The 25,880-nt window shown below is 41.1% G+C and overlaps 1 protein-coding gene and 1 long non-coding RNA gene across 3 annotated transcripts; one reads left to right on the forward strand and one right to left on the reverse strand.

Moving 5' to 3' along the window:
* Positions 1-1,707: 1,707 nt before the first annotated feature.
* LOC102097536 (p53 apoptosis effector related to PMP-22) lies at positions 1,708-18,715 on the reverse strand. Of its 2 annotated transcripts, XM_021297108.2 has the most exons (4): positions 18,672-18,715; positions 18,258-18,579; positions 4,013-4,156; positions 1,708-3,751 (listed from the first exon to the last, which is right to left on the reverse strand). In XM_021297108.2, exons 2-4 carry the CDS (start codon positions 18,466-18,468, stop codon positions 3,537-3,539), a joined length of 570 nt encoding a protein of 189 aa, XP_021152783.1. In that variant the 5' UTR covers positions 18,469-18,579; positions 18,672-18,715; the 3' UTR covers positions 1,708-3,536. The 2 variants fall into 2 exon arrangements, with proteins under 2 accessions (XP_021152783.1, XP_005509473.1); XM_005509416.4 differs by lacking the exon at positions 18,672-18,715 and having other exon boundaries at positions 18,258-18,633.
* Positions 18,698-19,026, forward strand: LOC135579062 (uncharacterized). Its single transcript, XR_010471396.1, has 2 exons — positions 18,698-18,777; positions 18,886-19,026. It is a non-coding gene; the product is annotated as an uncharacterized LOC135579062 (long non-coding RNA).
* Positions 19,027-25,880: the final 6,854 nt, after the last annotated feature.

A 25,880-nucleotide genomic window follows, 5' to 3' on the forward strand; every position in this document is an offset into this window, starting at 1 on the left:
GACCAAATGTCAGGTGTCTGAAACACGTGTAGTGAAATATGGACATAACTGCAGAGAAAATTGAAAAGACCAAGATGCCCACATGTTATACAAGCTCTGTCAGAAACACCAGAAATTAAATTTAATATACTAACTTACCAGTAAAAAGTTTTCATTATTTCTTCTGCCTCAGTTTTTTATCTGTAGGTTTGCTTGACGTTCCACTTGTTTTCAGCATAATTTTTCCTTTCCTTTTCAGTAGTATAGTTGAATTAGGTTTAGCATTGCCATTAGGCACAGTGAAACTTTAAGTCGTTTATTGTGCTGCTTTTACTGGTTAAAAGTGCACTTTTCTCTTATAGGCAAGACCTGGAGCAAGAACTCTGCCAAAGAGAGGTGCAGAACTAAAGGGATGCCTTCTCTCACTCTAATTTCCCCTTTGCTTAAAAATCCAAACTTTCTGATGCTGATGTAGCTCAAATTAATCTAACAATTTGGTTAGTTAATAATCTCCTTGACCTAGCTGTAGACTAATATAACAATTCAGTTGATAACCTAGTTAGTTAATAATGTAGTTGAAGCACATCCTTGGCTTCTGGATTCAGCTTCTTTTTCTGTCAGAATCAATTGCATTTTGCATGCTGCTTTTGCCATGCTCCCCTGTCACAGCAATCACAGGAGACAGCACTGGCATCTGTACAACATTTTTACACTTTTTCTCACTGTTTCCTTTTGCTGCAGGGTTTAGGATGTGTTTCTCTAGGGATCTGTGGTGAACTGGTTTGGTGTGACTAGAGGCAAACTACCCTAAAGGCAGACACTGGAGCTCTAGCCTGTCTGATGATTCTGCTTGTTGAATACCCACCCATCCCCCTCCTTTTATTTTTAGGGCCCTTCCCTGTGGAGCCTGGGCCAGGGAGCCAGGCTGGGGTCTCTGCGTCTGTGCTGGGGTCAGCCAAGGTGCTTCACTCCTCCTCTCTCCCAGAAAGGGAAAGTGGCAGCGGGGAATGGGGACTGGGGCTGCGTCCTACAGAGCCATGGCCACCAGCCCTGACAGTGCTCTGCCACCTTTAGTGGGGAGGAGAAGGAAGAGGAAAGAGGACAAGGAGGTGAAGCTGCTGAGAGCAGCAAGGGAGAGGAGGGAGGAAGGAGAATGATTTGTCACTGGAAATTTTCTTTGCCTTTTAATTATGTTCAGCTGTCTCATCAAGGTTGGAGTCATAGTCCTAAACCTTGTTTTGTGCACCTTTCCCCACCTCCAGATGTTGGGTCATTGTCCAGCTAATGTTAAAGCATATGTAAATACAATCAGTGGTTGCTCAAGTTCCCTTTTGCTTCCTCAGGGGATTGTCACATCCATTGGTATAAAAACACCAAGTGGGACCATGCTGGCTCCCTGTTTGGTGACCAGGAGTGCCTTGCCCCCTGTGCCAAAATGAGCTGTAGCACGCTATAGCACAGAATTGTGCATATAGTTACTTGATTTCACATAGCCCACAGGCAAATAGACACAGTCCAGTATTCTCATCCACTTGTGACAAAAGCCTCGGGAGACAGCCAGAACAGGACTGAAGAAAAATACAAGCTGTTGTGATGTCAGATTTGTAAGTTACTCTCTCCTCTCAAAATCCAGCCAGCATAGCCAAGTGCTCCAAGGCAGTGCATGAGGAGGCTTTGGAGGCTTCCACACTGCCCTCCTCTTAGTAGAGAACAAAAGCTAAGACTCACTTTTGAAACAACACAGACACCATAATTTATTAGCTGTAATAAGCACAATGAAAATATTTATGATAATTCTTTTTCCTGAACAGATAATATTACTTAAGAAATTGCAAGTCATTTTATGCAAACTGCTTTCTCAACTCTATTTCTTTTTAATTTCTGTCTAACTAGGAAACATCTTAATGTATTTGCAAGTTCCTGTCTAACTATTCTTGTCACATATACTCTCCCCATTGATATGATTCACCTGTCATGTTTATTGATCAAAGTTAAAAGCCACTCCATACATAAAAGTGAATGGAGTTAATTGCATTTTCTTTTTTTTTTTTTTTTTTTTAAAAAAAAAGAAAGGTTGAGTCCTCTGTCTTTATTAATTTTAGCTACCCCAAAAATTTACTAAAGATTTTTTCTACCTCTCATTCTTTGCAGTAAAGAACATTAGGCAGGGCGCTTTCCATAAACTACAGGAAGTTAGAAAATTGCAAATGTGTTACAAGCTAAGAATCCTCTGTAGCTAAGGATTTAGATAAGACTCTTTTTCCACATAGCAGAAGTATCCATTTTTTTTCACTTAAGATAAAAAATGGAACTTTATACATCTAGGATTAACAAGGCAGAAAACAGCATATGAGTATGTGTCATTGTTTGCAGTATATCCTCGGTCACGACACTGTGGAGTATAAGATACTGGAGGGTATTTTATGATGTGATTTTCTCTATGGGAGCCTAAGTATGAGATGGTAAGGGCCATTTACGCATCTTACACTTAGGTACAACAGTATACACTTTCCACTTTTAAAATACTTATGGACAGCAAACCAATGAGAAAGGGGCCTTTTAACAAATGTTTGATACCTACATTTACACTGTTCCAGGTCCATTCCCAATATGTAGGGGGATCACACCTTTGCTTAAATCCTTCCTGACCCTTTTACACTGGATAAAAGAGCTGGACCAGTGTAATAGAGCTTTTTAAAGCCATAGGTTTTGATACAGCAGATAAGGGAGGAAGAGGGTCGTGAAGAAAGCCATACCAGGCGCCTCTTCAAACCAGATCTATGGGTTGCAGAGGTGGCTTGAAATCCCCTCTGCCTCTGCCTGCTCTGTGCTGGCCCAGCAATGGCATGCCAGGAATTTTAAGGGTTTACTGATGGTCATTGCTTACTCTTACAAATATTCAGAAATAAATACTGACATTCCACATGGGTGGGTAAAAGTCAAGATGCTGGCTTTAGTAGAGGGCTTTCTCCTGTCCTTTACTTGCCCTGTCCCTATGGCTTAAGTGAATGAATGAATGAATGAATGAATGAATGAATGAATGAATGAATGAATGAAAAATGGAAGCAAAGCTATGAAGAGTTGGCTAACTAATTTACTACTTTGGCAGTCAGTGGATAAAGGTATTTGGCTTCTTGAAAAATGTGCAAAATCTTCAGGTTAAAAACGATACGTACAAAATGAGTTTTTTATGAGCTGCTTTCCTTCAGGAAGTTGATATATGTTGCTTTGTTTAATGGCAGTTTAAAAAGCTTTTCTGAATTTAATAAAAAAATATTAATGCATTTCAGATACAATGGAACCCACATACACCCCACTCATGGGAATGAATGAGGAAACACAAGTTTTTTTAATGTTTAGACTTTACCTAACCAACCCACATCAGATATGAAGGTCCAAATTAGAGTAGATAACTTTATTGCAGAATGCCAGTGCTGTTTTTCTACACACATTTGAAAAGTTTCCAGACTTTTCTACTGACATCCAATGATGATATTCTGGAAAATGTAGCTGGTCTGTCAGATATCTCTGGAATAAGTATACATTTTTCCTCATGCTTACGGGGCAGAGTAAAAATATGTGGGCTTCACATTACCCAAGATCTGATCTTCGTAGTTAGGAAGGCAGCAGAAGAAGAATCCCAAACATATTTCCATGATGGCTGTGGTCCAGCCAAAGCCGTAGGCCCAGCTGAACATATTGATTCCTGTCATTTCAATTTCAGTCGAGAACTTTACTGGATAAATGACCAGGCCCATGATGGAGAACATAGCTGAAGAAACAGGAGAAAACAAAAACGGGTTAAGCTAACACATGCCATGTTACCTGCCTTCATAATACCTGTTGCTAAACCCACCCACATTTAGGAGGATTTGAAAACTCATCTGCTGCTATGAGAGACTTTGCGTTATTTTTCATTGAGAGTTCAGATGCGCACAGGCAAAGACCTGGGTACAGAATCAGCTGAGGGAAATACCAGTTCTAGTATGCATATACCTGCATAAGCTAAACTTGACTTCATGTACTGCCTTACCAGCGACAAAAAGCAAGCCTCCAATCCCTCGTATGAAGTTGAACCGAAGTGTGTCAATGGCAAATGCTATGATGGCCAGAGCAAAACAGATGACTAGAAGTATAAAACCGACCAGGTATGTGGCAGCAGCAGCTCTTCCCCAAGCTGAAATCAAAAGGAAAATACATTAGAAAATAATAAAAATATCCTTTACAGTATTTTTCTCTGGTTTATAATGAAAGGCTAATTATAAACAAATGTGAAGAGAAGGTCAGCTCCCAAGAAGAAAAGCACGGGAGCTTTCTCCCCTCTCAGAGGTGAACATTTTAATTCCACAAGAAATCATTCACAAAGTGCTGAATGCAAAAAAAATGCCATCTTAGACCTCTTTTAGAAAATGCAATGGGGCTTGTGTGCAAGCTGCTTCTTTAGTTTTAACAACTGCATGTTGAGACAAAAAATACTGTAAAAATGAAATCTAAAGAATGGACACTCTGTTGATAACAAATGCCCTTGCCTCAGCAGATGTCATAAAAACAGCAATCTTTTGCATGGACAAGGAGAATTAGACTGTTCCTGGAACTAATTAAAGTATTTATTTAATAAAAAGTGCTAATACAAGTACTGCCACTCTGGCATGCAAATTTAAAGGTATGGCAATAGTCCATAAATGTCAAAATTCAGTGGCTTCTGCCTTTTCGGCCTTTGTTTAGCTCTGTGTCCTAAATTTATCTAAAGATTTGGAATCCATTTTGTAGGGAAATTTTACCTCTGCTTTTGATCCAGAGTGAGAACCAATTCATTTTGAAAAGCTTGTTCAGAGTATTAATGCTTTCATTTTCAAAGTATGCAACTTTATGTTATAACATGCCGGATCTAAGCATATTGTGTTGGCATAACAACTGAAAAAAATAAAGTATTATTTATTCATTCAATAATTCAAGTCTTGAGGGACAACCACTGCTAAAAGAGATCAAAGTGTCTCCCCTTCTGAATGTGAAAAGCCCACTTTGACAATTTTTAAATTGTGTATGTAGATGGAGTAGATGGTTAAAGTCTGCTGGGCATTTACAGACTTCACCTCCACTCTTACACTATGTTTGTAACGTCTTGGCTTCTAGCCAAATACATACAACAGCAGTGTCAAAAAATTATCATAGCCCAAACAACCCTGACAGTAATTACAACTCAAATGTAGTGCACACTGTTCATTAAAAGTTCCCAATGGAACTAAATTAAGATTTTTGATATCCAGGAACCTGACAATTTGCTTGCTTCGAGCACACAAATAATAAAGTGCAAAGTATCCTATGTTCCCCTGGCCAGTGTTGGGTAGTCACGAAAGCCACTGTCCTGTCCCTGGTGAGTGACACCTTGGTGCTCAACCTCTCTTCCCCCAGGCCTCACAACACCTCTGCTATTAAACTAGAAAAATGGATCAGGATTTTCCAGCTCTCCTTTTTTTTTCCCATCAGCCCATCAAAAACAATTTCCCTTTTTGTTTGATTTTCACCATCCCCCCTCCCACCCTACTTTACAATCTTTGTTTAATTCTAGCATTACATTTTCAGTTTTGTGCCATGTCATTTTTCTTCTTTATGTCAAAAAGTTTTTATCTGCTTACAGGGCTTTTCAACTCTATTATTTTTCCTGTAAAAAGACAGCTGCCTGAGAAGACTCAAAGGGAGAGCAAAGCTGTGCCTTTATCTCAGCTTCTAGCTCAGAATTTTATCCCAAATTCTTCTCCTGGGGTGTTTACAGGAGTCTTGGAGGTAGATCATGCAATGTGGAGGCACAGGTGGGAGGGCAGCACATCAGGCAAAGTATCAAGGGAACAAGCCAGGAAGAGGAATTTCTCATACTGCTACAGCTCAATTTACTGTGTTGAGGATGCTCCTGCTCCCAGCCTCCCTGCCATCTCTCTAAGACAGCAAAAAAAGGAGCACCTGTCAATAAGAGAAGTCACTCAGCAGTAGTCACCTCACTGCTCTTGGATATGAGTTTTCTAACTTCTGGGAGCACAGTGAAAACACAAGGACATCTAGAGATGATGTTTTTTGTTAGGTGCATAACTGGTTGTGATTAGGTGAAAAATTCCTGGAGTGTCCTTTTCCAGAGCAGACTCAGAGCACCGCTGCCCACCCAGGGAGCACTGAGGCACCAGAAGACCTGGGGGTTTCAGCTCACCCCCTGCCACCACCACTGCTGCGGGTAGCAGAGGGTCTGCCAAAGCTTGGTCTTGCTTCCCAAGAGGAGCTGATGGCAGAGCACTGTCCCCTGTGGTGGGAGCATCACCTGGGCTGAGGTTCAGGGGGCAGCACTTGGTTGCCACAGACACGTGTGGTGGTAGCTTGCCCACGCCACCATCTCCTTCCTCTGTCAGGCTGGTCCAGGTGTTTTTCCTGAAGTAGTGTTACAAATGCTATGACAGTATGAAAGCAGATTGGGTGCGCACCCAGCCTGCTGGGCACAGGCTATACGGCAAGAAGAGACATGCTTGTTGCAGCGTGCTCACAACTTTAGGAGGCATTGCTTAATCACCTAACAGCCAATTCTGTGACTCTCACTTCCAGAAAAAGAGAGAAAATGTTAACTCAAGATCGTAAGAAAATCAATATGTAGCTCTAGACAAGGCAATAGGACTGCATGGAAGAGTCACTGTGGATTTTTTTGAGGAAAGGTACCCTGACTCCATCTGTCCTTTATAAAAAGTAACAGTTATCAGTAGTCTAAGACCACAGTGTGCAAGCACCTTACTTGTCTAGGGTAAAAGGCAGCAAAAGCTACGTGTAGGAATGATTGCAACTGTTTCTGTATCTGACATACTTATTTTTCCTTCTGCCAGCCAGAAGCACTAGAGTAGCTTAGTGTATTTACCAATATAATTAATACTTAAAATTCCTTAAAAATTCCAGAATTAAAAGAATTAAACTGGTCAGAAAACACCAACAAGCGAGTGGCTGATCTGGTCCCAAATCTCTCCTTATCTGCCAGGATAAGGGGAGGGTAGGTGGAGTGTTTGCTTTGGGGTTTTGCTGTTGTTGTTTTGTTTCATTGGGTTTCATTTTGTGTTTGCTTGTCTGTTCATTTTGGTTTGGTTTTGCTTTAACATAAACCAAAAGCATAAATAAATTGTTCTAAACTGCAAAGCTTTTTCCTAAAAATGTGAATCCACACTGAAGAATGGTTACAGGGGCAACATTAACTCAAAGTACACTTGACTCTAGAGAGAAGGCAGCTGAAAGATGAAAATATCTAGGTCACCTGTCAAAAAATCAGAAACAGAAACAGAGGGAGCAGCAGGTTACAGGACACCAGGCTGGGTCTGTGAAAACATTCAGCAATTTGTGAGACCTGTTTTCTCAGCCCACCAAAACAGCAGTGATTTTTTGGCTGTTTAAGAGTTAAAATGTGCTTATTAGGAAATAAAGAAAACAAACAAATGAACAAAAACCAACAAAAAACCCCACCACACACACACAAAACAAAACAAAACCAACCAACCAACCAACCACCACCGCCAACAACAACAACAAAAAACAACCACCACAACGTGTGTTTATGTGAGAATGTCCTTGCATACCAGAAGGATCCTAAAACAGTTGTGTGTCAGTCCTATTTATTCCTTTTTCAGCTCCTGTGTCAGCTGAGAGAACACCAATGAATACCACGGGAGGGTTTGTAGGAAGATGCACACCATTCGCTGCTGAGAACTCCTTTTAGCTGACAATTTTCTGAACAATTTTATCTTAAACCAAGACCTTGCTACCCCAAACTGTCAAAAGTAACCCACATTTTCATGCCTATCTCAAGCAGAACAAGGATAGTACTTCTAGTTACAGTGTTTTGTACTGCAATTCGTAAGAGTCCAGACTACCCATAGTGAATGCAGTAATATGTGACTACTGGAAAATGAAAATAAATGCCTGCCTTCTAAAATTCCCTGCTGTGTGAGGAGACCCCTGAGCTAATTAGAGACCAGAAAGAGCCCACCCACACCAGCACAGAGCTCACTGTAGTTTATGAGCAAGATAATTAGCAGAGACACTATACAGTAACAATGCTACTTTATTACTCTGCTATTAAAGCTAACACAGTTTAGAGGTAGCATGACTACCTCTTGTATTGCACCATTGAAACACATTCTGAATATCTTCTTGCTAACTGCAGCCAGAGGGAAACTGACCGACTTCATTAGAGATCCGGAACCAAGAATGTCTTTGGTTTCCTGCCTTCCTGATTTTACTCCCTCATGCATTTTCCAGTTTGCAAAAGTGTAAACACTGTTTGTGCTTCACACATAAGGAAATAAACTTCCTTGCTCAGCAGTAAATTGAGCCAAGATCTAGTCTTCCCTTAGCCTGATGTGTTTTGTGCTCCAAACAGTGCCTTCAGAAAAGAGCTGTCATGCCTTGAAAATATCATGTGAAGTCTGATAAATATAAATTTCTATTTCTGGTGTATGTGGTTCAAAACATGGGAGAACACTCATAATGACATTCTCGTGTCTTTATTGATCTGGTACCCTCAAGCCACATGATCTCTTGAGTCTTGCTCTTTGAGTAGCATTTTCTGAAAGCAACCCCAGAGAGTTCAGAAGTACTTCTCCTGGTCTAATCAATTAGAATACGCTTCTCCAAATTTTCCTCCTGTATTGAAGCTAAATACACTGGAAAGAAAAACACGAGTTTATTGCCAGCTCACAGACACCAACAATTACCTACAGGTTCTTGCTGACAGATCATTTTAACACAACAGCAACTGCAGTGAATTGTGCAGCGATTTTAGGAAGGTTAGTTTTAATTCAAAAGAAACAGGGAGGAGGTGGAAGAAAACACAGCAGACTAATATTTTGCTCTGTTATCTTTCATACCACCAAAAGAAAGAAACATAAACCCTGCAGTTCTAGCTCCAGTCTTGCAAAGCAATTCTTACAAGAATTAAAATCTGCCATGGTGGTGATTCATCCCTGTGTTGTACGTAATGAGAATGTTTCTGGGCTGAGTTTGCAGAGCTCAACCTGTTTTACGTCTCTCTGATTAAAGGGAAAGGGCATTATTTTGGAAACAAAGCTGAACTCATTTTGGTTTCTCAACCTGATGTTCTTCATCAGGGTGTGGTGAATGCTCCAGAGCCCATGCTTTGCTTTGAAAAGGAAATGCTCTGGCCAAGTTCTATCCATTTCCTTTTGCTTTGTTCTCCTCAAGAAAGTTTCCATGTGAAAGTGAGCATGTCTACAGAAGAACAAGTGTTCTCCCTAGCATGAATCTTAGGATGGCCCATCAAACTCAATCCGCACCTCGGTGTATCAGCTGAAGGGTTACGAGCTGCTGGTGTATTTGCAAGCCACTGTAATCCAGGACTCTGAATTCCCTGTGTTACCTGTGCAATATTGGACAGTGCAAAATTCCATCTTCTGGAAATAGTAACCCTGTAACATGACAACTACAAGAAATTTCTGTGCTTTTTTGAAAATAAGTGAACACAGAAATCTCTGTAACTGTTGATCACATGAGCTGACACTGAAATGCCAGTGTGCATTGTTTGTACACAGACAAGATAAATCTGGAAGTGTCTTCTTCTGAATAATCTATATGTGCAGACTGGAGGCTGTTGACTGAAAATAATTTCAAAGGAAGGCTATACAAATAAAGAAAATCACATATTAGTCATGGATCATTTATGAACAAAACAAAATGAGGAAAAAAATCAAAGGCATGATCGGGTGTGTATTGTTCTCTGAGTTCCTACAGGGTGTTTCAAAAGGTGGATCCAACTTGAATTCATACTGCTTTGAAATTGGATTAATCTTTTTGAAACACGCTGTACATTGCATCTGGATTCTTCTTAAAACAACGGCATTTTCTGAACATCTTTCCCTTGGGAAGTCAATACTGGATTTTTTTTGGGGGATTTTTGTGTGAGTTTATATAATTTGGAGTGGAATGCAAAATAATTGGTCCTTCTGTTTGGCATCCTTTTTGGTAACTCTGTTCTTTCCCCCCTGGCATTACTTCTTCTTTAGAATTCATTGGCAGTTAATACGGATTTCTTATTTAATAACAGAGCATTATCTCATGACATGCAAGCCATTTTTCTGTGAGCAGGAACCGGCTTTTAGCTTGACACTACTTAAGAGACAGATATGGAAACACAGAATGACCTAGTTAGGTTCACAGTAAGATAATGTCATTGCAAAAGTTTATTGGTGATTAGTAGAGGGTCCCACATAAATAAGAAATAATTAGGACTTCCAATTATGCCATAACAATGATTTTAGATGGCAACAGTAAGGGAAAGAGCCTTATGCATAGGGCATCTATCAGTAAAATACAGTATATATTAGCAGAAAGCAGTCTGGTGTTGACCAGCATATATTCTTGACCATAGCGTACTGCTAAGGCGACAGTTTAGTTTGGCTTGGTGGACTTTAACTCCTTTGGAGCAAAAACTTATTAATTCCCTGACACTGACTTCACTCACAAACATACAGGCAAAGCCTGCATCCAAGGCTTTACCTACTTCTGCAAACCTTGTCTCTTACTGAGGTAAGCAATTCAACTCAGAGGCTACTCCGACTTGAATTTGAGGGGAGGAGCAGTTACATCTTGAGGGAGCGGTTCAAATTCATCTCATCATAAGCCCAGGCATGTACAACCTTGACTAGGAGCTGGCTTCTGCAAATCTTGTATTAATGAGGGCTGCTCCCTGATGCTTACTTAGTGCTATGGAGGCAGAAGTGGCAAAGGGTGTAGAGCCATCATCAAAGGGAGCACCAAGGGAGTAAGTTAGCTATTAAAATGATCTGCACGCAGTGCCTCAAAATTAAATGTTTGCTCATGAGAGTCAGGGAGTACCCCTATCTCACATTATCTTCAGAAGCAGTTGCATACACTGGGAACATCTTGGGATTAAAGCTCAGTCTTCTACACTTGAATACTGTAACATATTTCCTCCTATTTTTTTCTATATGTTTTAAATTAAAGCAGGATTACCTACACTTGGATGTGTATATGGAGGTTGGGTGGGTCATGTAAATAAAACAGGTAAGGTATTGACTAATCAGTACATATGCATAAGCTCAGTTAATCAGAGTAGCAAGACTACACCTGAGTTAAAGCTGGGCTAAAATATTAAATGCAAATTAAACAGAAACAATGTCCGTGATAACACAGGCTATTGAACTAGGAATTTTCATTGAAACAGCACAGTGAGACCTTTCCACAAATCTCTTTTAAAGTTTCATTTTCCCAGGGACATTTGAGGCTGAAGAGCACTGAATTTACATCTTATTTCCATGTGCACCAAGTATTGTTCTCACTCTTGATCCACAGTTTTCATGCTGTGAACAAACTTTGTTCTGAAACCTTGCTGAAAGTTGCCTTTTGCACTAGGGAGCTTCTTTCTGATAGAGAAGAGCTGTGAATCTGGATTTAATCTTCTATTAGAAGCAAAATTTTACTATTTGCAAAACAAATAACCACCCAGCATATAAGCAGAAATGGTACTTTGTGTTCATAAAATACATCATAAGCTCTACAATGCATCTCAAAATAAACAGCGTCACTTGCTGCTTATTGTTGATGAGGTTGTTAATGAACTGCACAGAGGCTTCCTACATTTGGGACCTGATTTGGGCACTGTGTGCATATTCAACGTAACAGGTGACCTTAGATGTATTCACTTGCAGATTAGTACTTCAGCAGGACTGTGTGTGATCTGAAGTATTATTTAGTACCAGCAGAAGGAAGGCAGAAACCTCTGGGACACAGGCTACTGTTATTACGCCACAACCAACTTGAAATCCTGGGCATTTTTGATCCATGAGAGATAGTGTTTGACAGAGAAGCAGCATGGCATAACAATAGTCACTGACTCAATGTGTTCACGTTGGCTTAGAACAATACAAGCTGTCAGAGAGAAGTTACATGGAAATGTAAAATTACAGTAGTTGAGAGTTTTGTTTATTTTCCTGCACAGCTGCTTTCCTGCTTAAGTAACCTGACTGTTTAACCCTAGAGTGGAATTCAAAATCCATCTTGTAGTCCTTATCACCATTCACACTAAGAATCATAGAATACCAGGTTGTAAGGGACCTCAAGGATCATCTGGCCCATCCTTTCTTGGCAAAAGCATGGCCTAGACAAGATGGCCCAGCACCCTGTCCGGCTGAATCTTAAAATTGTTCAGTGCTGGGGAATCCACCACTTTCCAATGGAAAGATTATTATAGTGCTACTGTATCAGATTACCTCAATAAGCTAGAGGAAGAGATGAGGTGAAGAGAAATGAGAGTTTAGCCACAGGTTTCCATATGTTTTCAGTAGAGATGCCTTCCCTCTGTCTGTGTGGGTGGTGTCCTCTCAAGGACTTAAGGTCCTGATGATACAAAGTGTTAAGCATCTTTACAAAGTCCTCAACACCAGCAGATCATATCTCCTGATAGGGAGATAAGAACCCTCCACATAATTGCTCTTTTTCCACACAACTATAATTATTAAAAGGAGGTTGGATAATAAACAGTGGGATGCCATCTGCAATTGCTCTCTGTACAGTTAATTGCTGAAGAGCATAACTATTATTTAGAAAATAGTCTGATTAAATGAATCTGCCACTAAAGATATAAGAGGACAAGCCCTAAAATTACAAGGGAATGCATGTTAATAATTGCAGATGAGTAATGAAAATTGCCATAGTAATTAAATGCTCTGGGTTTGATTCCCTTCTCTTACACCTCTTTAGTAACAACAGACATCTCCTACAAGCTGGGGAAAAATCAAGTTCGTTCTCTCTTTCTTGCATCAGAGTTCCTCAAATATACTGTTCTTGTGATATTTTCAATACATTCAATGGAGCCTGTGTTTTCTAGCATTCTGTTTTGAATAATGATTGAATATTCTATGTTATTAAGTAACTGATCTTGTATTCTCATTTCTCACTGGTTAGTCCCAGGTAACATTGCAGTTTTAGGAGACTAATGACTTAAGAAATTATGTGCTTCTCTATACACATTCACTAAAACTACTGGCAGACAGCATATATAACTGTTTCATGCTACGATGCAGCAGAAACAGCAACAAGCTTTTGTTTTCAGTTCGCCCTGTGTCGAAGGAGTTAAGGTTTGCCCTGTAATCCAGGCAATGCACAGAGCATAGAGTTGGGCTCCATCCTGGGCTCTCCCATGGGCTTCCTTGGACTGATCAGAAACCTCCCCAGCCTTTGCTTCTGAGCTGCAAGGACACTTTTCGAAATCTACTTGAATTTTACCAAATTCTGAAAGCCTTTAGGTGCAGAACCTTGACTCCAGGGAAAGTTTGCAATAAGGCCCCTGTGACTTGAGCTGGTTCCTGTTTCCAAAGCGCAGTTACTTGTTTGCTTCACTTCTCTTCCTACTTGCAGACACCCTGGGGTGCCAAAGAGCCACCAGCCCTGCTGAGAGGGACTGATTCTCAGCCCATCCCCCTGGAAATATCCCTGTGTTACTCTGCCCAGGGCGCTGCTTCAGCTTGAGGCAGGCAAGGGCTTCCCCATGCAAGGGATTAGGTGCTGACTGTCAGATGTGATGGGAACCTGGGGGAAGGCAAAACAGTTTTACAGATGCAGCGTGGCAACAAAGAACTCAGTGTCTGATCTGTCCTGTGCCCCGGGTGTATGAGTCACTGTTCTGCTGGAGAATTGAGTTTTCCCGAGGGAGAGCCCTGGGGCCAGCAGTGCAAGGCCAGTGGGAGATGTAGTACCAAGAGATGTTCTTCACCGCTCAGAGACTGATCCTGACCACACTGTGTACCTCACTGTTGTATCATTAGCTGGGGATTGTTAGCAAGTGATTTCCATTTCGTTAGTCCTCCAGAATAATAAATGGTGCTTCATCATAGCAAAAGATTTCCCAGACCTAAGGGCCTGATATAAGCAAAACAGGGAACAAAATCTACCCATCAGTGGGGGTCTTATGAGACTAAAGGAGAATATTTCTCTCCTCAAGACCATGCTACTTTTTGCAGCATTCCCTTCTTTCACTTATCCTGTAGACATACTCATCTGGTCCCATATTTGAAGTAATTTTTGTTCATTATAATCATACTGTACTAACTATCCTATCTTGTAGTATTGCATTAATACCAAAATAAAACTGAAATGAGCTAGAACATAGTTACCAATTATTTGCCTGGAAGACAAGATTCAGAAAGGTGTCCTTTCCAGAGGACAAAATCATTCATCCCTCCACTAATCTTCACAGCCACTAAAACCTGAACACGTTCCACAAAAGCCTATAATTGAATACTATGATGTGAAAATAACTGAAGATCTGGATTCCACTTGTCATGTGGAAATGTCTTTTCCTGATTGTTTCCCCAAGAACTCTGTTTGCACCATGCAAATCAGTGGACCACTTCAACCTAAGTTTAGAGCTTTAAGCTTGCAGTTATTTTAATAGTGGCATCTGCATGCAGAAGAGCTGCAGGGCCAGGTAGAAAGTAAGATCGGACAAGTCTAGCAAAGAGTTTTCATCCAATTGTGCATCACATTGGGACTAATAAAATAAAATCAGTTATATTCCCCCAACCAAACCCACACATGTTTAAACATCTTCAAAGCCTGCAGTGGAATAAATTACACACTGAAAAAATATCTCAGGTCTGTGAGACACACCTTATTCAAGAGAGGTTATAGAGCCAAAAATCAAGAAAAACAAAGAAGTGCTGTGCCAGCTTCATGAAGAGATTTAACCTCTGCATTTTCTTTGCAAGCTCAGCCATGTCCCAGCCAGATACATTCCATATTGTACTCATTATGTATCCAAAAGTCTTTGTCTCTGTCTTTGTTAAGGTCCAAGCATGTTATAAACTTGAGTCCTCTATTTGTTTCAAGTGCCAGAACATTGCAGAGCTGCAGTTTGCATCTCTCAGTCCCTCATCCTAAACTCAATTCTTTTCAAGTAAGTGTCCTAATGCACTAAATATTTTTTCCTTGAAAGCTCTATTCATTTCAGCTGAATATGCTTGAAAAGCAAAAGACTTCTGATGAAAAGGCTAAATGAGTGTCATATGGTTAAAACATAAGATCTGAACTCATGGAGAAGATAACAGAGTGTATAAACTCTTCATATTCTCACTTTCCACCAAGTTAATAAACTTTGTAGAAGGCCTAGAGTGTATAGATGCTTTCAGAGAAGATAACTGCACTGGTGGAGTTATTCTCCTGGCTCTCTGAAAAAAAAAAAAAAAAATGTGCAGGCATCTTGTCTTCCCTGTGATGTTTTGAATTCTGTCAGCTTAAGCAGCTACCCAGAGACCCCAAACTCCACTGGTGCAACCAATGAAACATTCAGCCTTCTTTCCTTCCAAACTAACTGACCTCAACAATGTTGGCCTTTTGTCTTCTGTCAGTCTATACACATATGTTTAGCCAAATGGCAGAGATTCAAGGGGAATTACATTACAATTATATCTAATTATGATAGGATGAAGATGTCTGTAGTGGATTAAGACAGCTATATAGTTCAACTCATGTTGAGAATATTTCCTGGCAGCTGCTGGTGTACATCTATGTATTACTTATATCAGTGAAACCATCCCTGTAGGACGACCGAATTTCAGAACCTACCCACCTTGTGGCAGATTAGGTGGGGATGTTGAGAGCAAAGCCCAGAGGAAAGGAGATGATAATTGTGGAACAGAAGGGAGAGAGAAAGATTTCATCTCAGGAAAAATGTAAAACACATCCTTTCTGTTTACACTACATCTTTTGTCTCTGTGCTCAGGAAGGCATGTAATTACAGTTTGTTTATCAAGCACTGTGTTTAACTTGGCACAAGGTGAAGTTCAACATCCCACAGAACGCGATGCTGAATGCTTGTTTTCTGTGATGTTTCTGGAGCAGTGTGGATGAATGTAATCCTAGAATTATTAAAACCCTATGTTTCAGCACTAAGGCAGGTAGAATCAGGCTCAACGCAAGACCTGGATGTTCATAAGATGCTGTGTCATGGCCAGCTCTTCTGACTGGATTCCAAATCCAGCATCAGGTGCCTGCACCCTGCATGAGGAAAGGCAGGAGCTCCAGAAGAAAAATCGCAACACCACACCAACTCAGCAAGAACAGAATGATGGGAAAACTTGGAGACAGGATTGGATCTGAACACATCTGGCTTCTGGAGAGGAGGTGTCTGTAGGAAGGGGCTGGAAAGGATCAAGGCAGTAACATGAGTTTACATCCTTAACAGTCAGACCTACAGCCCTCTTACGGGTCAGGGGTAACCCACTCCTGCAATGGCCAAAAATCTACATTGCAATGGCAAAATCTTGCAGAGGTGGAAGCAGGCAGCATAACCCACTATCGCTTGGCCTATGAACAAATTTTTTACATACAGGATTACATATTCTCCCATTGACTGAATGACTCTTTTGTCCCAGACATATCTTCCTTTTCCATCTTGAAATTTTGTCCAAGAGGATTTGGAGGATTTTCTTAGGTTTTCTACGTATTTAGTAGGTTTGAAGAGGTCAAAAGATAGATGCATGCCCGTTGAGAGCCTAATGCAGTCATGCAGCAGATGAACAGCATTTTTAATGCTTCCAGAAGCATCAGCTGGCTCTCCAGTGTACATGTTGGGGAGTACTCTGCATGTGTGTACTAAACTGAACATTTCCAATGTGTTAGAAGTGCTGGACTTACTGTGGATGTGATTCATGGTAACCCTAGACATTGCAGGATAGTCCGTAGAGAGGATGACCTCCCTGGTTAGTCTGTAGATGCTATCAGTGAGAAACTGTATAAAACTGCAGAATTTAAGCATGTAAGAATGAGGCAGGATAATGAAGTGAAATGCTAAACAACTGTATAGGACCTGGAAGCAAGGTGAAACTTCTTTTGTACTATCAAGGGAAACAAGGTGAGACTTCTAAATACTTTCTGTCCTGCTAAAGCTGGCATTCATGACACAGATAGTGCCTAACCTGGAGATCAGGAGGAGGACTCACTTTTCGTGGAAACTCAGGACTGAGAAGCCCTTTGTTAAAGATCATGGTCTCTCTCCTGCTCTCCAGCGCCATGTACCAGAGGCAGCAAACTGGCTGGATCTATGCCCAGCCACAGAGCTGACGCAGGAGCTCTGAGGGCAGGACTGGGAGCGATGCTGAATGGAACCAGTCTTGTCCTGGAGCCCCACACTCACAGAGGCCTGCTACAATTCACTCCTCACAGATGAATTTTGTGCATAGAAGGCAGAGTTTGACCGTAAATAAAATTTCAGGAACAATTTTTAAAAGCTGTAATGAAAGATCCCTGAGATTGCTTCTGCAAGTGTTTTTACTCCCATTTGCAGCAAGAGCAGCTGAGATTCTGAGTCTTAGAGAAGACACTCTTCCTTTTAGTTTGAATTAGCATAAATTGTAAGAACACTTGAACTTTCCTCCTGGCTTAGGCTAACAGTCCACCACTCAGAATAACATGTTTCAGACTGTGGCAAATAACAGATACATAGAAAACAAAAAAAGAGAGAGAGGAATGAAAAAAAAAGGGCGGGGGGGGGAGGTGAAACATTAAAAAAAAAAATAAAGAAAGAAACACGGACATCTAGAGTGATCCTTCTCTTGGCCTGTTCTCAGTGGTTTACATCTTTTCAAGCTGAAGGTTGCACCTGGGTCAACATGTTTAATGGCATACTTAACCAAAACTCAACTCAATACAACAAGAAATCCTTTCATCTTTTAAAGCTTTCTTTCATAATCACAAGAAGACTCTTTCACACGACCCACCTACCAGAGCAGTTTCAGGGCAGCATTCTGCAGCCTGACACTCCCTGGGAATATCTTGTCACCATCTTACATTTTTACCTCCTTGCTGACAATCAGGAATGGCTTATCACACTAATGCCAGGTTTGCCCACACAACTTGCTGTTTGGACATTTGATCAGCAGCAGCTGTTATGTTTTGGAAAGTAGTGATTTATGAGAAGAGGTTAGTAGATTCTTCTAAGAGAGGAATAAAATCTTGGAGGCTGTAATATTTTCTGCACTGGTACATTACCACATGGTTTTTTTTGTACTATGCAATTATGGTTCAAAGGCAAGGGGTGAGAGCATTTTTCTTCTTCATCTTCTTAGTCAAAAGCCTTGATGTACTTCATAGACAGTCCCTATTGCCCATAATTTCATATATAAATGACAGATATTAGCTGATACGGTTATGAGAGCTGAGGAAAGATGAGCCCAGGACATGACCCACTGCTTCAGAGCCTGCTCCCCACCACCCTTGCAGGCGCTTACCGTAACCCATGAGGGACTCGCAGCTCCATTCCCCACCCTGCTCAGGCCTCCTGCAGCTCTGCCATAACGATGCTTGATGTATGTAGGGCAAGGTCTGCGACTCCAGCCAGCCCCTGCCCGACAGCGCAATGATACCAAAGATGACGCCTATGCCCAGGAGCAGGGGTAGGATCCATCTGCACCGCGTGTAGTCAAGGCCGTACTTCACCATCTTCCAGGGCGGGGAGAGGCTGGCGGGACGAGGGTGGTGGTCTCTGCCACCGACTCAGCGACACGAAGCGAGGGTGCTTCTGCAAATCTCCTGGAAAGCGAGTGCCAGTACCTGCAAGAGTGTGTGCAGGTGTTTGAGAAAAGGTTTTTAATCAGGAGAGACAAGGAAGGGAGGGAGGGAAGGATGGAGGGAGGAAGCTCCACCTAGATTCAGATGAGTAAGAGCTGCTGTTGAGCAATAACCAGTTGAGCTGGGGAGAAGCTTTGAGGCTGAGTTTATCTGTGGGATCCTCTCTGTCCTGCTGACTAGGTAACAAATCGGGTGCTGTTTATGTTTGGCATTTAACACTTTCCTTCCTGCCATTTACCACCAGCAGGAGCATCTCACAGCTGTGTTTACACCTTTCTCTCTCCTAAGGGATTTGCATGATGGTAGGCGAATACAGGAGAAAAACCAGAAAACTATTTGCATTAGAGGATGGTTGCTTCTGAAACTTGCCACCTGGAGGTTGAAAGCTGCTTTTCTTGGACTCCATTTAAAAATAAAATGATACATTGTTTTTTTACAATTAAAAAGAAATTCCTCTAGCTGCTATAAAGCTAAGGCAATAAAGAATGTGTGACTGCCCTCCCTTCTTTGGTACATAGCTGCAGGGGAAAATAAACAACAAGATTTACCACTTAAAGTATAGTATGGTGTGGGTACAGCTTTAGTGAGAGAACAAAAACTGAGCTTTGATTTGACTGTGCCTTATGAACACTCCCTGTGCGTGGCTCTGGCTGCATGTGTACTGCCCAAGGCCTGTCAGAGCGTGTCTGCAACGTGCTGTGAGAGCAATGTAGAGATGAACCATCATCTCTCTGTGCCCGAGAGGCCACCAGCCAAGTGCAGGCAGTTTTCTGTCTTTCAGCTCAGAAGCGATAGAACCACATTTGTATCACTCTCCCTTTGAACTTACAGGTGCTACAGCTGCTAGTATTTTGGCAGCATTCAGACATGCTTACATGTGGAAGCAGCTGCACCTCTTGCAGATTGAAGCTGGTTTCTGTGAAACGCGGTTAAACTCGGAGGATGCAAAGTATCCTTTGCTTGCATGGTGGATATTGTCAGAGGGGTCTGCATGCAAGTACAGGCCTTGTTTACTCACAGAGATGTGCTACTGTACCATAGCTTTCGCAGTGAAATCTGACATCCACACTGAACTGCAAACTCCACAGCATTTCGCTGAATTAGTATTCATAAATCCACAATGGACTAAATAAAATAAATTAATAATTTACATTGAATTTATACACTGTACGAGGGAGTGCATGCAGAGGCGCTGAGCTTGCATTGACCCACACTAGAACATCCACAGCAATAAGCTGCAGCACTGTGAAGAAGTAGTAGCTCTGTCCTGAATGCAATTTGAACAGGTTACCGTGACACTGTGCCTTACCTCTAATAAGAGATAACTTGTTAGTCTGGTGGTAGATTATCAGTGGTGGGGCTGCTTTGCCTCTTCTTCACCAGCCGGTGCAATTCTGGCCAGCTGAAGCATCCTACCAGCGGTTCCCCCATGGCACACAGCCCAGCATCCCTGCAGCTGTGAGAGGTCCATCAGGGGTGTTCAACAAGTCTCTGTTAGTGCAGGAGACATTTTTACAGCTTTGGCCTTTGAATTTGAATGTCACTTAAAGAAAAAGCCAACTATGCAGACACCTCAGCTGCTGTTCTGGGTTGGAAATAAGGGACAATCTCAAGTATTTTTTGTAAAGGACACTTTAGGGAACCACCATTTCCTTAGACTATTATGTATCTTCCCTTGTAGTCCACATTTGTACTGTCCACAAATGCACTTTATTTAACTTAAATATAATGTTTAAAATGCAATTTAGCAGTTCTATAACACTGTGATATACTGGTTTTATGCATTTATTTTTAATATTTACATTAAAACAAATATCATTTGAAGTTCACCCTTCATACAATACGCTGGTACCTTCAAGCTGTCCAATTCTGTTTACACATGTTCTTTCTGTTGCCACAGCTGAGGTAGAGATGAGCACAATAAACACCAGAAGGTTGAGAGAACACAGAGTTGGATTTGGATATTAAATGTGGGTTTTTTTAAAGATTACTTCAAAATACTCATGCATGTGGCAATAGACTATAGCCCTTGCTCAGCTGTCTATATTCAGTCTCTTGCCAAGTTTCAGTCTTTCAGGAATAGTTAGTTTTCTAAAATTCAGCCTTTTTTTCTTTTTTCTTTTTTTTTTTTTTCCTCTCATAGAAAACAGCCATATCAAGTTAAAGAAATTCTGCAGCCAAAATCAAGTATGAAGTCAGGCATTCTCAGGTATTTGAGAGCCAGTAGTTGTTGAAGAATAAAATCCTCTTCCCTGCTTTTTGAATGCTCAGCCATGTTTCAGATAGGCATTTATGACAAAAGGATTTATCATCAGTTTTTGTTATAACTCACCTGTGGATGAATGCATCTTGTTAGCGTTTGTGAGATGATACTGCAGAACACATTATCATGCTGTAAAAGAAAGATGAGTAGTGTTCAGTCACCGTGGGTGTTTCTGTGCCTTGCCCATCTTTGTCATCCTTAAGTAACTTAAACTACAAGCAATCTTCGCATTCAATACAAGGGTAATTTGTGATGTCTGTAACAGCAGAGAGGGGGACGTATTCAAAGATTAGGTATTTAATGTAATTCTGATACTCCTATGGCAAACAGAGAAAAACTATTGGAAACTTGCTCCATCTTTTTCAGTGTATAAGCTGGGTATTTACATTAAAGCAAATGCTTCTGCATTTCCACTACGTGTGGATATTTGCCCTGGGTTAAGATCAGCCTCATTTGTTGAAAATGGGGACATATTCTCAGTGTTAAGCCTGGTAGACAGTAGCGTACTTTCTGCATCTGAAAATATTACTTAATCTTCAAAAGCAGCATGGCCAGCTGGTCAAGTGAGGTGATTCTGCCCCTCTCTTCTGCTCTGGTGAGAGCCCACCTGTGTCCAGCTCTGGAGCCCTCAGTACAGGAAAGACATAGACCTGTTGGAGAGGGCCCAGAGGAGGCCACCAAGACGATCAGAGGGCTGGAACAACTCTGCTGTGAGGACAGGCTGAGAGAGCTGGAGTTGTTCAGCCTGCAGAAGGCTCTACGGAGACAATATTGCAGCCTTTCAGCACTTAAAAGAAGCCTGTAAGAAACATAGGGACAGACTTTTTAGAAGGGCGTATTAACAACAGGACAAGGGGTAATGGTTTTAAACTAGAAGAGTGGAGATTTAGACTGGATATTAGGAAGACATTTTTTATAATGAGGGTGAGAAACACTGGCACAGGTTGCCCAGAGAGGTGGTAGATGCTCCATCCCTGGAGACGTTCAAGGACAGGTTGGACAGGGCTCTGAGCAACCTGATCTAGTTGAAGATGTCCCTGCTCATTGCAGGGGGTTGGACTAGATGACCTTTGAAGATCCTTTCCAACCCAAACTATTCTATGATTCATTGCTACTTGAAGTAATCATGTAAGCAGTAGGATATTGTTAAAACAAACAATTATGTGGCATTAGAGCTAAAAATATGCCAGACAAGACACAAATGGCTTTCTTAGTGGAAGAAGAAGGTAACAAATGGTTGGCAGTAAATATTCATCCACCTTTAGTCTTCTGACCTGGTCAGCTGATTTATATGAAATGCACTTATTGCTAAAACTACAGCCTGTAGAGAGATGCAACCCTGTCAGCCAAATCCTGCTTGAGCTAAATTGTACCTTGTGTTCAGTCTCTGTACCCTGCACCACATAGGCACCAATAGTGTTCTCAATATGCCTAATATTCCATCCATAGTAAGCACATGCAGAAAAATACCTTCCGGCTTCAAAGGTGTTCACAGGGTAATCCAAGCTGCAATTCCTTTGCATTAATTAGAAGTATACTAGAAATGCATTTTGAACAGGACCTGACTTAATTTCAAAATAAGAATATCCTCCTGAGCCCAGTTGAGATCTTGTAGTTTCCTACGCACCAGACCTTTCTGAGGGACTCTCCCGTGGCATCTTGATGCTGAGGATCTTCTGTGAGGCTTGTGGTGACCTGGGAGTGGTCGGTGCTCAGTCCCACAGCTGCCCAGCTGGGACAGGGTTCCTCGAGCTGCCCTGTGCAGTGCAGGGAAGCTCTGCAGTGCCTTGAGACCCCTCTGTTTGTTGGCCACTGCACTTGGAGGAATATTTCCATAGGGTCTTGTTAAGACTTGTATCAAAAGCCACCCCGGACCTGCTTGCTGTCAGAGCTAGAAAGCCTGCCCCATGAGCAGAACTCGCTGACTCTTGTCGGTAAAAGCAGGTCTGCCTCAATGGGAAAAACACTTGGGCTTAAAAGGTGCTTTCTTTCCTTAGTGAGGCTACATGTGCAAAATCAGATTATCACAAGAGCAAGTTTTAAGAGCTGGGTCGCAAACATGGGGCTACATCGGAGGTTGTTATTTATGTGAGCAATTCAAGACCATATTAGGCAAACACAAATTAGGAAGACACAAAATCAGAAAAACACAGAATTAGGAAAATACAATAATCTCTGTGTGCCTGAGCACGGATTTAATTTTCAGCTAGTTTTTGCTAAAGGACATTGTTTTTTCAGGGTGGGCTCTATACTGGAAGAAGGTTTAATCCCCAGTTATATCTTGCTGCTGCTCTGCAGAGGTTTGATGAATTCAGCCTACCTCCCAAGGCACATGGTTGATACCAAGGGTATCCTATAAGCTCACCACGCAGTTACCAGGTGAGATGGCTTCTGGCTTCTGACCATTGTGGGGGTCTGTACCTTCCTCAGGCAGCTGTCATGAGCACAAGCTCTCTGGTGGGCACCCATGAAGTATGTTGCATACAACGTCATGTAAACAGCCACATGTAAACAGTTAGAGTAGCACAGTTCAGCCCTGTTCTACATATGGGATAAATTTACTTAAGCTACATGCTCTGGACCCCTCAACTTCCCTGTGGCATAGCTAGGCTAGCTAAATAGTCATCCCATCACAGTGGACCATAACAGTAACTCCTTTTAAAACATACTGCCTTAGGAGAAAAAAATCAGACTTGCATATGTAATTCCAAGGTGCCACACCTTTGCTATTTACATTTCTTTGTCAGAGAAATAATTTTCATTCACTGTGCTTCATGGGTCAGTTGGGAACAGCACCAGCACCAGCACATCAAGCATATCTTTAAGAGTTTCAGCCATGAATTTTGAGATGCTCCAGCCAAAAGAATGGTTTCAATGAAACCAAAATGTTATGTGGAAATAACCTCTTCCATTTTAAACATATGATATGGAATTGATTTGGGAAGCTGCCTGAAATGAAAACGGTGGTCTCCTATCAACATTTTCAACTTTTCCTATTGTCTTGATTCAATATGCTGGTTACAGTTTTCCCAAGTTTTATTTTGCAGGTTGTTTTGTCTTCCTGTTGCAAATCAGGACAGAAATTAATTTTCAAGTATCACAATCCATCTAAATTATTTTTTTTTCACTTTAAGTTCTGCGCATTTCTTGGCCTATGGGATTGCTAACACCAAGAGAGCTTAAAAATAGGCTATTTACTGAAAAGGGATTGTAATGGCCACATGTCAGCTCCTGCCCTAATTATGTGCCTCTGTGTGTATCCAAGAGAGTCAACTAATGTACTTTGATCTGTGGTCTTTCCCAGCGCAGCACAGTGGTGAACAGGAGTTAGGCAGCTTTTAAGCTCACAGTTCCACATGAAGCACTCACTTTGAATCTTTCCGGGCCCTCTCAAACTCAGTGAAGCCCAGTTTCCAGTGTGTCCCCTTGACACTTCGTAATTTTTAATACTTATAAAATATTACGTATTCGTAAAGGTCTCTGTGGAAAATAGTATGTGTTGCTCACAATCCCGTAAATAAATAAAAAGCAATAGACATACCAAGTCTTCTATTAAATATTATCCAATCCTGCAAAGACAAACTCATTAAGAATATCATTCATGGAAACATTTTAATGTATTATTTATATTATGCAATATGTATTGCTTATAATACATTATTATTTATTTATATTATTTATAGTTATAATATTTTATTATAAAGCTCTATATATTCCTGCAAGTTTTGCACTACAGACTTTATTACAAATAAATCCTTATTAAATTTAGGTGTTCAAAAATCACAATAAAGAAAGACTCTTTGGATTATTCTGACAGCTCCCAAATAATTTAAATATAATTTTATAGAGGCAAAATTTGAGAGCATTGGCTTTTTTTCCTGGAATTTCTGGATGTCAGGCTCCATAGCTGGAGTAGCATGGCCCCCACCTTTGAATGCCAGGCAACCCCAGGAAAAAGGCAGCTTACTGCATCAGCACAGACCTGCAGGGTGGGTGCATCTGACCTGTCTTATAAATATGCAGTAGATACACAGCAAAATCAACAGATTCGTGGTCGATGAGATCTACATATGTGAGTTGCTGTGCCCTTGCAATAACACTGACAAGTCCCAGGTGCTGTGAACTCATCGCACATGGATTTCGCTACTCGTGTACAGACACCTGTTGCAGGAATCACATTCAGAAACTCAGCATCCCAGTTTTTAGCAAACATATCCTCCAGATTTTATTATACTTTATTCTGGTTGTATCATCTCCCAAGTTCATTTAAAAATCTGTGCAGGTCCACCTACTAGCACTGAAAACCCTGTTTTTTCAGGATGTTGCTCTGTATTGCCAGTAACCCTCCACTGCTCTGATTGTGGGACCAGGACCTGAGCTCTCTCAGCTGTTGAGAATCTCCTAAAGAATTTCGGTTTCCATTGATGTATGTGTTTGCTTCACTGTGAATTCAAAAGTGCTCGATGATCTCAGCAATTCTTTGTGTGTGTGTGTGTGTGTGTGTGTGTGTGTGTGTGTGTGTGTAACCTTTCCTTTTAGCACATGGCTGGGTTTGTTTCTGTAGAGTTTATCAACATACCAATCTCCGTCCCTCCTCGAAAAACAAAACAAAACCAAAACAATAGCAACAACAAAAAAACAAAACCAAACCAACAAACAAAAACAAAACAAACAAAACCCCAAACAAACAACAAAACAAAACAAAAAAAAACCCACACCACCACACATACACACCTTGAATGATCTGTTACTCTGTTACTACACTGTCTTTGATTTATGTATGTATGTTAAGCCCAAAAATCTTTAGATGTAGGATGCAAAGATCAGGTGAATATTTCTTAAGAATTCTACCTTGTCAATAAATTTCCTAAAAAATTAGTCACTTGTTAATGCCAACTAAAAATACAGAATCCCGGGGGATGTGGCAGCTGTTTTCTGTATTCACAAAAATTAAGCATTAATCATCCCATTAAGGTCAATTAGCCTTCCCTAGCACCCAGTCATGCATGTTTTTGATTGC

The sequence above is a fragment of the Columba livia genome, chromosome 3, assembly GCF_036013475.1.
Source record: "Columba livia isolate bColLiv1 breed racing homer chromosome 3, bColLiv1.pat.W.v2, whole genome shotgun sequence".
Classification (NCBI taxonomy): domain Eukaryota; kingdom Metazoa; phylum Chordata; class Aves; order Columbiformes; family Columbidae; genus Columba; species Columba livia.

Bases quoted from the DNA above. Each gene is read 5' to 3' on its own strand.
- LOC102097536 (XM_021297108.2), bottom strand. From the start codon at position 18,468: ATGGTGAAGTACGGCCTTGACTACACGCGGTGCAGATGGATCCTACCC. The intron at 4,157-18,257 runs GTAAGCGCCTGC...TTTTGATTTCAG, and splicing joins CGAGTCCCTCATGGGTTACG to CTTGGGGAAGAGCTGCTGCT. The intron at 3,752-4,012 runs GTAAGGCAGTAC...CTGTTTCTTCAG, and splicing joins AGGCTTGCTTTTTGTCGCTG to CTATGTTCTCCATCATGGGC.